This window comes from Ailuropoda melanoleuca, chromosome 5 (genome assembly GCF_002007445.2).
Source record: "Ailuropoda melanoleuca isolate Jingjing chromosome 5, ASM200744v2, whole genome shotgun sequence".
Classification (NCBI taxonomy): domain Eukaryota; kingdom Metazoa; phylum Chordata; class Mammalia; order Carnivora; family Ursidae; genus Ailuropoda; species Ailuropoda melanoleuca.
In genome coordinates, this window is record NC_048222.1 from 15,466,159 (window position 1) to 15,479,627 (window position 13,469).

General features: G+C 37.7%; 1 protein-coding gene across 1 annotated transcript in view; it reads right to left on the reverse strand.

The window, feature by feature from the left end:
* The window catches only part of SYCP2L (synaptonemal complex protein 2 like), a 116,303-nt gene that overhangs the window by 91,936 nt on the left and 10,898 nt on the right, over positions 1-13,469 (reverse strand). Inside the window, exons 3-10 of the mRNA XM_034660321.1 lie at positions 9,300-9,385; positions 9,104-9,192; positions 6,666-6,700; positions 5,570-5,712; positions 3,736-3,788; positions 3,067-3,112; positions 1,240-1,332; positions 1,083-1,143 (exon numbers count right to left, since the gene is read on the reverse strand). Of these exons, the coding sequence (XP_034516212.1) occupies positions 1,083-1,143; positions 1,240-1,332; positions 3,067-3,112; positions 3,736-3,788; positions 5,570-5,712; positions 6,666-6,700; positions 9,104-9,192; positions 9,300-9,385 (606 nt within the window). The remainder of the gene's footprint in view (positions 1-1,082; positions 1,144-1,239; positions 1,333-3,066; positions 3,113-3,735; positions 3,789-5,569; positions 5,713-6,665; positions 6,701-9,103; positions 9,193-9,299; positions 9,386-13,469) is intronic.

Consider the following 13,469-nt stretch of genomic DNA (forward strand, 5'->3'; position numbering starts at 1 on the left):
AAACAACTCGGGGAAGGCTCAGTGGGTTAAGCATCACCCGACTCTTGGTTTCAGCTCAGGTCATGATTTCACAGTGGTGATACTGAGCCCCATGTCATGCTCCATGCTCAGCATGGAGTCGGCTTGAGATTCTTTCCCGTTCTGGTTATAAGTATCTGCCTCCCTACTCCCAATTTTTGAGTTACGGCATAAAACATTTCCCATGTGAACCATTTTTAAATATATAGTTCAGTAGCATTAAGTATATTCATATAGTTGTATAACAGATTTCTGGAACTTTATCTTGCAAATCTAAAACTCTACCCATTAAACAGCAGCTTCCCATTTCCTCTTCTCCAGAGCCCTTGATAACCACTACTCTAGTCCCTGTCTCTATCACTTTGAGAGATACTTCATAAGTGGAATCCTATGATATTTGTTTTGATTACCCTATTCACTTAGCATAATATCCCGAAGGTTTAGACATGTTGTAGCATGCGTCAGACTTTCGTCCCCTTTTAAAGCTGAATAGTATTCCATCACACATATATACCACTTTTCTTTATTCACCCGTAGATGGACATTTGTGTCACTTCTGCCTCTTGGCTATTGTGAATAATATTGCAACGAACATTGGTATGCTACTCTCTCTTCAAGTCTGCTATCTAGAAGTGAAATTGCTGGTTCATATGCTGATTGACTGTTTTAAAGTTTGNCTTTTCTTTATTCACCCGTAGATGGACATTTGTGTCACTTCTGCCTCTTGGCTATTGTGAATAATATTGCAATGAACATTGGTATGCTACTCTCTCTTCAATCTGCTATCTAGAAGTGAAATTGCTGGTTCATATGCTGATTGACTGTTTTAAAGTTTAAGTCACTATAACTATTTTTACAATGAAAGAAGGAAAGAAAGAAAGAAAGAAGAAGAAACCAGGCAAGTAATTGAATCCTAAAGTCACAAAGTGAAGGAGTCCCCAACCTTGTGCCCCTGCATCCTGGTCCTGAGCAGTGTTCCACCACACTATTCCATCTCCCTCCTACCTCAAAATCTGCTCTAGCATCAGAACTAAATGTGGGGTAGTTTAGAATGATCATCTTACCTCTTATGTTGAAATTAATCACTGCGTCCTTCAAAAGCCTTACTGAGTCCCACAGCGCACTCTTAGAAAAAAACAAGTTACATTCATGAGCACATAACATACTTGCATAAGAGCAATCTCTAAGACTTAGGTTTAAGTAGGAATCAAACACAGTTACCTTAGTATTGTCTATATAAAAAGTTACACTCCGACTTCCGAGGTTAAAGTCAATCCAAAATTTCTCTAGTTTTTCATCTTCTGGTTTTCTCATCTGTAAGATATAATTTTGGGATGAACTGTACACATACCCTGTTAAAGGTTCAAAGGGAAATTATTCCACTAAAAACAGCTTCTGCTTTTCTTGGGAAAACACTACTCTAATATTAGAGGATGTCTTTATTGCCTTACTTCTGCAAAACAGGAGGAAGGACTCAACTTTATATAACTAAGGTATTTCTGGAAGAAAACACACACACACACGCACACACACAGCCACTATCCTTAGCTTAACATTAAAAAAAAATGTTTAAATGTGTCAGAGGACTCTATCCACATAAACTTTCTACCCNCTCTATCCCCATAAACTTTCTCCCCCCCCCCCCCAGAGAGCATTAATGAGAAAATAGTCCTATGTTGAAGCAGAAACAATCCATACTGCATAGGGATGGAAACTTCAAGAGATGGAGGTATTATCAAATATAAGTGATTATTTGCCATCTACCTTAGCTCTACTCCAATGGATATAGTAAGACTTGAAGATTAAGTTACTTTCATTTTAATTGACTGTAAAATAACTATGTGCTTATAATAAAAAAAAAGCTTCAAAAGGTATTCTGTTCATAGAGACAGTAAATCTCTCCTTCTCTGGTCTTCAGCTTCCCAGAGCTACCTTTCCAGAGACATTAACAATGTGTTTGTATCCTCCCAGATGTTTTCTAAACATACAAGAAAGTATATGAATAGTTTTTATACCTTAAGAATGAAAAAAAAAATAGACCATTTGTTTTTCTGAAAATGGCATTTCTTGGACATCTTTCTATCATTTGTGCCTACTTTTTTTTACAGCTAGATAGCTGTTGAATGAAGGTTTTAACCTATAATGTATGTTACTGGAAGCCAGTTTGAGGGCGCTGATTGAAGCTGATGGAAATTTAAAAGTCCAAGAAATACACACACACACACACACACACACACAAAAACCACACAAACAAACAAAAAAACAAAACATCCACCACCAAGCAGATACTGGAACCTTCAGATAACCAAAAGAAAAAAAAGAATAGAGATATAGAAGTCAATCAGGCTACTCAAATCCGTTCTAGGGAGAAGAAACTTGTGGTATAGTCAGGAGTTAAAGGCTCAGCTCACAGAGGCCAAGAAACAGCCTCTAAACCCAAAGCAAAGAAATGGTTGATTAGGACATTTTGAAGACAAGGTCCAGGAAACCTCAGCTGAATCAAGGTTCAGAGGCCTTTGAAGAATTTATCCCCCATGGAGATGTTGTAGGTTAACCTTGTTCCTTCAGAAACCAAAGGTGGTGGTAAAAAGAAACTGCTCACCCTGAGACTATAGAGTACAAGGTAGAAGTATCTAGCAAAAAGAGGGCCCCCAATTTCTGTGGGTAAAGTGGGAAGCATCAAATGGATGGAAAGAAGAGAATTGCCCCTTTCCTTACAATACAGGCATGAATAATGGTACCCATTAATAGGGCAAAATAATGCCAGATTCCTGTTATAGATCTCATGAACACAGTATCAACCCTAAAATTCCTGTATCTGGTATTAACAGTAGGACCCTTAAACTTATTAGTAATGCATCCCAGTTATGGTAGGAGAGAAGACAGCCGAAGAAAGGCTTCAGAATTGAGGCCTCTAAAAGAAGTAAGCTTCCTTTTCTAAAAAGCCCCTTTTCATAGGGAGAGCAGTTTGGCCTATTTATGTATACCTAACTATGGGTCTCTGAGACCCATATATACCACTTTCACAGCCCCCAGAGAGGAACATACCTCATGCCCATCAGCAAAAGCAGCAATACACGGAAATGAATAGACCCTGCAAAACACTTCACAATGTAAAAAATATAAATACGGCTGGATCCCAAACACAACATACAGATGTTCTCTAACAATTAGCATTTTTATCTAGGGTACGCGATTAAATCTCTTCGCACGAAGCATGGAAGATGGCCTTAAACCTGCAAATGGATACTACTCTGGGTAGATTTTCCATCTCCATCTGGCAAGAGTACAAGCCAGGCTTACTGGTCTACAAGCCAGGCTTACTGGTACTATCTCCCTGCCTAGTTGCTGGGCAAGATTCCAATGAAAGGAGTGAATTTAGCAAATTCTCACCAAGAACTTCGTAATAAAACTATCTCCACTGACTTCAAATCTTCAGAAAATCACTTCATAAAATCTCCCAGGGAACATGTCAAAAATATTCCAAGTCATGAGTAAATATGCTTAAAAAAAATGATAGATCATTTTTAAACACATACAAGTGAATCACTGTGGAGAACGGATCTAATCTCCTGATGTTTCTATTCAGTGGATAATCTACTAGTGATCAATAAGCTATGTATCTTCTCTTCTCTCCTGAAATAAAAACAGATCCTAGATTTCTAATATTTTCAAAATAAGACTAGTTAATAAAATGACACCCAGAGACATACTTACCTTCTTTCATCACCAAGTCTGTTGTTTAGGTGATTGAGAAACCGTCTACAATCCTTCAAAGAAATAATGCAAACTTCAAGGAAAAAAGTTTTAAATATTTTTACCACATATAGAAGCTAGTGTTTGCTTTTAAGTTCCCAGGATCCGGTAACATCACAAGGTTCCACCAAGATTCATTGTTACAGGTTAATTAAAACAATACTTTGTGTTAGAAAGAGGAAGCTTCAGACCCAAATTCTAGAAGGAAACCCCAGCCAGGAGATTTTCAGCAAGGAATGCTTTAAGTCTCCAAAGGTTATGTGCACAGTTACATTTCACCGTATACATTTAACTAGTGACCTAGATTATAGTTTCGCTAACCCACTGGGCATCCACCTCGCTAACATTGCCCAGAATGAGCCAACCACAAACCTGTAAACTTATCAATTTTGGGTTTATTCTGGATGCATTATCCACTGCCACTTTTCCTTATGAGGAGTTCTCTATCCCATTCCCTCCTGGTTTCTCTCTCCTCATACAGGTTCAGAGAATAAGGATTATTTTTAGAGAGTTCTCCTGACGAGAAGCAAGTAAGATCAATTTGTTGCCTCCAAAATACTAAAGCTGAACAGACACCAACCCAGGCTTTTGTCCCTTTTCTTGGGGAGGACTGGCTACTATAGTCCAGCCTTACACCCTGCATCTTTATGCAGCACTAAACAGACAGCAGTAATGTAAGCCTTGACCTAAAATTAGTTCCATTAAGAAGACAATGGCTCTGTGGGGAAATGATTTGAGAAATGTTACTTTTGACCTATTTTCATGAAATTTCCCTTCCCGTGAGGGAATGACGTGGAGGAAAAAGGGAACAAACCGCTGAGTCTGCAACATCCCAGGCACTTTGGTTTCTCTCACTCAGTTCTCACAACTTTAAGATGGGTTTTATTACCATTTCACAGATAATGACAGTAGGCTTCGTAAAGCAACTACCTTACCAAAATGCATACGTCACGTAGGCCAGGGAGGTGGTACTCAAACCTGAGGCCTATGGTCTTTCCATTGAGATCAACTTCAATACTAATTTGATTAGTTGGCTTAACAACTACCACCTATGTGGCAGTAGGCTCAATGATTTTAGTATATTTAAAATTTCAGATTTAATAAAATTCTAATTGCAGAGAAGTTTTGACCAGAAAGGCTTGGTTCAACATGAGCATGGTTTTAAGAATTTTACTTTTTCCTAAGGGCCTAAGCCTCATTTTAAGAACTTTTAGAAAGAAGAGGAAAAACATTTTAGCTATTTTAGGATAAAGGTGAGAATGAACCAAGACTATAAGCTATTTTTGTGCTATTTGGGGATACAATTACCATGAGCCCAGATTGCATGGAAAACACTGGAAATAATTATTCGTAAAATAGAGAGGCTCAAAACACAATTACCCATAATACTCCTATGCAACTAGAGCACCCCATGCCAATTTCAGCCTCCCCTCAATTGCCCCAGCTTCTCTGTACAAGGCTGAAATGCACATTTTTTCTTTCAGCTCTCCCCCCCTCCATGACATTTTCTTGCACTGGATCCATCATCCATCATATTCACATCGTTCTGTCTCTGGTCCAAATTACCTAAAAAGTGTTATCTGTATGCCCATGTTTGGCTCACAGTTATTCTGTTCATACAGTCCTCAGATCATTTCACATAAATGGGAAACAGGAAGCTTAAGAACAGCTACTTATTCACTCAATCACTTCTTAGTTTAAGAAAAATTCCTCCCCTGAACCCAATGTTGAGGGAAACACTGAAGTTGTTTAATATGTATTAGTTAAATGGACTTTTGATGACCAGGAATCTCACCGTCTCAAATTCTCGATCCTTAATTTCTTTGAAAGCTTCTGCAATGACATTATCTTCAAACCACTCATGGACAAGCTCAACCCTTGATTTTTTCAAGGTCAGTCTACACAATGCTTCAGAAAGAGCAACCTGCTGGTCATAATCTAGAGATTGAAAACATGGTAGGTAGATCATTCTGGGTAGGGCATAAAGCAGAAGAGGGGAAAAAAGGGAGTCCTACAGATTAGCACTTGTTCTAAGAAATTCCATCTTAGAAGACTAGCATTGTACATTACGGTTATAAGCAGTAAGATGTATCCTAGAGCATTATTACTTAAATATTTAAGAAACATTAGCAGAAAATCTAAATAGACTAGCATATAACAATTAAAACATACTTCTGCATTTTACATTTTTTATTAAAACACTCGTCAAAAGCAACTCAAACATGCTTAAAAATATTTATACTACAAAATAGAATCAACATAAATTGTGATATTTCACAACTGATAAAAATTACATATAACGTGTTTAAAATTCAAATAATTTTAAGGGTAAAAAGCAAAGTTGCAGCTGGATACGTACAACAGGAGGACATTTATAGAATGCTTTTAAACTTTGCAAAACAATGTATGAAGTGATGAATCACTAACTTCTACTCCTGAAACCAATATTACACTATATGTTAACTAGAATTTAAATAGAAACTAGGAAAAAAATAATTTACGTCGTTTATGAATAGACTAAAAGTCGGAAAACATACTTTTGAATGAAAAACAAATCCAAGGCAAGGATCACCACTACCAAAGTAGAGGAGAGTGGGATCAGGGACATGTACACAGGGGGCTTTATATCTAACTGGTTTGTATTACTTAAGGGAAAAAAAAAAAAAGTAAATGTGCCAAAATAAGATTTGACTAGGCTAGTTGGTGAGGAGATGACTATTCATTAATTATTCTTTATGGCTTTCAGCATGCGAAACTTTTTATAATAAATTAAAAATGCAGTGCTATTCCTATTTGACCATAATTTTTACCCATAGTTCTAAGATGCTCACAAAACCCCCAAGTGTCTAATATGTAATACTCAAATATTTAAAATTCTAAATACTTCTTACCACCCACAGTCAAGATTGTCCTTGCAAGGTCTTTCCTGAAACATTTAGATAAATTACATTTTACTGAAGTGTACATAAAACTTTACTATATTGGCATTAAAATTTAAAACCAAGATATATTTTTTTAAAAGATTTTTTAAAAAGATTTATAAGAGAGCACATGCACGAACAGAGGGGAGGGGCAGAGGGAGAGGAAGCAGCAGCCTCCCCCCTGAACATGGAGCGCAACACAGGGCACGATCGCAGGACCCTGAGATCATGACCTGAGCCAAAGGCAGATGCTTAACGGACTGAGCCACCTAGGCACCCCCCACCAAGGTGTGTATTTTTGAGATTATTTCAAATTCAGCATCAGAATTTTTTTTTTTGATGAAATGAACCATTTATTTCAGGGCTAAGAGAAAGATTGGTATTGTAGGTCTTTTAGTATATTTTTGGAATTTTATAATTATGTTCTTAGACCATTATTTTATAAATCAATAAAAAAGGAACACATATAATTCTTATGACTATCAGATCTCTTAGCCACACTGGGGGGAAGACACTTAACTTTGATACACTTTTTTTTAATTTTTATTTTTGTTTATTTTTCTGTCTCTTAGCATCAGAATTTCTTAAATGTTGGGGCGCCTGGGTGGCACAGCAGTTAAGTGTCTGCCTTCAGCTCAGGGCATTATCCTGGAGTTCTGGGATCGAGCCCCACTTCAGGGTCTTCTGCTATGAGCCTGCTTCTTCCTCTCTCACTCCCTCTGCTTGTGTTCCCTCTCTCGCTGGCTGTCTCTATCTCTGTCGAATAAATAAATAAATAAAATATTTTTTTAAAAAAAGAATTTCTTAAATGTCAAGAATACATCTTTATGGAAAAATTAGATGTTAATGACTTAAATGCACTTTTTAAAAGAAGCTAGAGTTATTATACATTCAGGGGTTCTATTTCTCCTTCTGTAAAGTGAATTCAATTAGAGGATGTCTGAAGATTATCGAATGTTAAGATTCTACAATTTTATAGTCACCTCGCCAACTTGTGTGAATATATTTTTTGTATAATCTTTTTCAAAACATAGTTGACACCTGGAAGAAATGCTACAGTAGGGCTGTGAGTCTTCCCAGTGAGCTCTTGAACTGCTTTTAAAAAATGAATTTATCATTTATCGTGTAATAATTTAACCCTATTACATCTAACAACAGACTCCCATATTATATATTCATTTAACAATTTCAATTAAATGCTAACCAGTATGATCTTGGTCTTTTAATGTCGAAATAACTCCCATTTTAAAGATTAGGTTGGCCAAGAAATCTTGTAGTGCAGTTTCTCACAGATCAATTTGTTACTATTAAAAAGAAGCTTTAAAATAGTACCACTGCTTTGTGCTTGCAGATTTTATGTCTAACCTGAAGTCCAGAACATTCCGGACTTTCTAGGACACAAAATCAGGCAGGCCCAGAGGATTAGTTTGAAAACTTACGAGAAACAATCAGGTCAGGTGTTTGCCAATTCTAAATATAACATTAAGAGTGATGATTAATCTAGTCACATATTTTTTAGGAAATATTCAGTAGAAAAACTGCATCCTGCAAACACTAGTTAAATGAACAAACAGGAGAGCAGTGAGCTCCATGCTCACCATCACTTCATTCAGGCCTACAATATGACGAACTTGGTTGCCCTTCCTCTCAGTCATGGCTGCATGTCACATGAATGATGACATCCCACAATATGTCCATGATGCTGGTTAGTTGTTAACACAGTAACATAACACATTTAGGTTCAAACTTTAGAATAGGGTGCTGGTTTTGCTCTTTCCTTGGCCACACACTACAATCTTACCTCTAAATTTCCAACATTCCAAGAACCACATGATTATAACTAGGTCATCAAAAAAAAAAAATCCACTGATTTTTTTCCCCCATTGTTGGTAAGTTATACAAATTCCAGTGCCACAGCTAAAAGTTGGTAGCCTTTGAGCATTTGCTACTAGGTAACATGCTCATCACTTTCAATGGGTTGCTTGATTCAACCTGTATAATAACTATCAATCGGGGATTATGGTTAGCTCCATTTGATAGGTGAGCAATGTGAGGTGGCAAAACCAGGATTTGAAGCCCAGCAGTCTGGCTCCAGAGTCTATAGTCTTAATGTTCTCCCATGAGAATTTAATTCACATTCACAGGGGAAAAATAACTTATAGCCCAAGAAAGCAGCTCAGCTCACAAACTTAACATATTAGCAAAAAAGAAGAACTTAGTGAAGTCTAGCTTTTTCCCCTAGTCCTCCTTCATTGCTTAGCACAGCGCCTGTATACAGTAGGTACACAAAACATTTACTGAAGAAAGCAATGAAGGCATCCCGTCCAAGGAGAACAAAGACAGAGGCAGTACAATCCTGAGAGGTTTCACCCTTACATCATCCCATAATCAAGTACCAGGTCACTTACATAAGACGACATGGGCCTTCCAACAAGGGGAGTCGTCTTCGCTCCTCCCGAGGCATGGTATGCAAAATGGTGTTCAAAGTTTTCAAAGCCTGGAGTTGGAGAAAGTATTTACAGGGAAGAAACATGGAGGCCTCCTGCACAGCCCTCTCTAAGGTCTTTAGAGCAGCTGTTACCAGTTCTGTTATTTGCAGCTCACCTCCTTTTGAATCAGATGATTCACAGTCTTTCCTGTCACCAGAAATCCTAAGGTAAATATGAAGGACTCCAACATCTGGATTTTCCCTGAAAGCATAGTTTTAGAAGAATCAAATTGATCCTTAAAAGAATAAGTAAATGATTCCCACGAAAAAGGAAGAGGCAAAGACTGGAAAAACCATCAGAGCAGTAAACATTTTGGAAATTAAAACAATCTGGGCAATAAAACAGGGACAAAATACACTTGCATCGCACAGACCCTCACTGAGGAAAACAGCAGCATACCCAAAGTGTGACTGTGTGACACGGTGTTACACGTACTCTATCTCAAGTAAAGCTACTTGTTTTTGTTCAGACTGAGGGACAGTTGTACAAAGGGTAGCTACTGCACACGGTTTTCTGTTCTTAGATTTGTGTATTTTTTTAAGAAAAATTTTAAGGTCTTAGGCTAACAGAAGCAGGGTTGAATAAAGTATTAGCCTTTATTTAACAGCATAAGGATAGAAACTATTTTAGGTACGTACATAGTTAAAAAAAAGGGGGGTATGTGATTATCCTCTATGATTAAACTATTTATGATTTTATTTATGCACATTAAGATATAAAATGCCAACATACACACTTATGAAAAGTGCAAAGATTTATGGTAAGGTCATAGCATCATTGATTATCATATTTGAACCTATCTATATATCAAAATTGCACATGTCATATATTTACCCCCCATAGAACTCGTGAAATTGTAGGAACCCAAACCAGAAAATAGAAATAAACATGATTCCTCTTCCATCAAGAAAAGCCAGATTGATACTGCTGGATGACCTCTGGAAAGCAGAAGTTTAGCTAGGAGCTGTGCCAACAACTTGCCTGCCAGTTTAAAAATTGAGAAGATTTCAACACAGCCCAGAAGGACCACAGAGGATCCTAAAGACATTATGGACCCTCTTAGTTAGCAGCTATCAGATGTCAGTCTTTTCATTTACATAGTAAAGAGAATGCAGCCCTACAAAAGGGAAAGAGGAACACTGCCATTAGGTAGCAGAAAAGGGACTTTTAAAAAAGTGCTTCCTTCAGGAAACAAAGATTTAAGAAGCATGTGACTTATCACAAAAACTCAAAAGAAGAGGAATTCTACGAAAGAGTTCCCACCCTCAAAGAACCAGCGTAATAAATAACCTGGCCTGAGACACGGCCCGAAAGCAGCAGTTTAAAAGTACCTGGGGCATACATTGAAGAGATTTATTTACTAATCTCAGAATATGTGGCGGAAGGGCAGGAATCTTTAGGAGACTTCTCCAAGAACAGTAATGCTGGTGGGCACCATTTCTCTTCCTCTCCCTCAGCTTTCATAACTGACCATTTATGGGAGCCCACAGTCACACTCTCCTCCGATCTTGCTAGGACCACATGCGCCACCCCCCAGGGCTCCCTTACAGACCTGCCCCATCCGACCCACATGCCTCAGCAGCTATCCCTATGAAGTGGCTCCTACCCCACACCACACCATGGGTGTGGGGACCAGCACCACTCCAAAGCGACCACTGCCCTGGAGAGAGGAGGAGATAATCCCGCACACCAGTTGCTCACAGTTCTAGCAGTCAAGGCTTTTAGCTGGTCACATAGGAGAAAGCCCTGCCATTAGGTGTGCTTGCTACAGAGTCTGACTGCAGATACCTAGACTGACCGCTAACCTCGCCCCCCCCCCCAACCACCACCAGTGAAAGCCTCTGAGTCACACAGGGAGAAAGGCTGGTCATCTGATACACACATACATGCGTGCACAGGGGCTAATTGCAGGCAACTAGCCTGACTGCTGACCCTACCCACCTACATCCCAGAGGCCTTACACAGGCCTCTAAATGCTGCATGGACCAAACCCGCCCCAGCATACCCACGCTAGGCAAAGTGGGTCATTGTAGCTGACTGGGCTGAAAACAAACACAGCTAGACACAACAGTAAGCTGTACACAGCCCACAGAGGAGACACCCCTAGCTTGTGTGGTTCTGATGACCAGAGGGCATGGCACTACAGGGAACCACTGAACTTCTATACAAGGCAACTACTTTCAAGACTAGGAGACATAGCTGTCCTCCCTAACACATAGAAAAAACAAGATGAGGAAACAGGAATATGTCCCAAATGAAAGAACAGGACAAAAAAAAAAAAAAAATCACAGCACAGGAGCTAAAAGAAATTGAGATAAGCGATATGATAGAGAATTGAAAGTAATGGTTATAGAAATACTCACTGGACTTAAGAGTGGATGAGAGTGAGAACAACAAAGATAGAAAATATAAAACAATCAGTTGAAGAATTCAGTAACAAGAACAAATAAAACAAAAAACTAGAGGGAATCAATAGCATGTTAGAGGAGACAAAAGAACAGCTCACTGATCTGGAGGACAGGGTAATGGAAAAGAATCAAGCAGAATGGCAAAAAATGAAAATAACAATAGGTTAAGGGAACTCAGCAACATCATCAAGCATAGTAACATTCACATTGTAGGGATCCTAGAAGAGAAGAAAGGGTCAGAAAACTTATTTGAAGAAATAAGTGAAAACTTCCCTAAACTGAAGAAGAAAACAGACATCCAGATTGAGGAAACAAATCCTAACAATACGAACCCAAGGAAATCTACATCAAGACACATAAATACTAAAAATGGCAAAAAGAAAATTGAAGAAAATTATAAGAGGAAAAAAATTCACAGTAAAAGTAATCATATAATTAAGGTAGTAAATTCAATTATAGAGCCAGTTTGTTCACACACAATAGTAAAATCTGCTAGAAGAGAGAAAAGGGGGCAGAAAATTCTATTTGAAGAAATAGCTAAAAATTCTATTTGAAGAAATAGCTAAAAATTCTATTTGAAGAAATAGCTAAAAATTTCCCTAATCTGGGTAAGGAAACATTCAGATCCAGGAGGCACAGAGCACTCCCAACAAAATCAACCCAAGGAAGTCCACACCAAGACATATAGTAATTAAAATGGCAAGATGTTGTGATAAGGAGAATTTTAAGAGCAGCAAAATAGTTACATATATGTTTAAAACATAAGGTTTTAAGCTGCTCTTTTAGCAGAAACTTTTTAGGCTAGAAGAGAGTGGCAGGATATATTCAAAGTGCTGAAAGGAAAAAATTTGCAGCCAATGGTACTCTATTCAGCCAGGCTATCTTTCAGAATAAGAGAGAGTTTCCCAACTATCATGACCACTAAACCATCCCTACAAGAAATGAAAAAGGGGACTCTGAGTAGAAAGAAAGACCACAAGTAAGAATAATAAAAGAAGGAAGCACAAAAGCAGTAAGTATGCCTGTAAAAAAAAAAAAAAAATCAGTCATGGGGCTCACAAAATAAAAGGATGCAAAATAGGAAACAATATATCTAAAACAAAGCAGGGGTGGGAAGAGAGGAATAAAGAATGGGTTCAAACTTAAGCAACTATTAACTTAAAATAGACCATTGTATGCAGAAGATGTTCTATACAAACCTAATGGAAACCACAAATCAAAACCTAGTAATAGATACACTTGAATTCCTTTCTAGTTTTGACATATCACTAAAGAAAACTAATTGTGAGAAGAGAGCAAGAAAGGAACACAGAAAAACCATAAAAACCACTACAACAAGTAACAAAATGGCAATAAATACATACTTATCAATAATTACTTTGAATAAAAATGAACTAGACACTTCAATGTAAAGACATAGGGTGATGGGATGGATTAAAAAAACCAAATGAAAAAAACAAGACCCATTTATATGCTGCCAACAAGACACTCATTTCAGTCCTAAAGACACCTGCAGATTGAAAGTGAGGGGATGGAGAAACATTTATCATGCAAATGGATGTAAAAAGTTCGGCTGGCAATACTTCTATAGGAAAAAATTAGCTTTAAAGCAAAGGCTAATAAGAAACCAAGAAGGACACTGTATAATCATAAAAGGAACTATTCAACAATATAACAATTGTAAATATTTATACACCCAACATGGAAGCACCCAAATACATAAATCAGTTAATAACAAACATAAGAGAAGTAATCAATAGTAATACAATAGCGGGGGACTTAACACTCCACTTACATCAATGGACAGAAAAATCAACAAGAAAATAGTGGCTTTGAATGACACACTGGACCAGATGGACTTAACAGATATTTTCAGA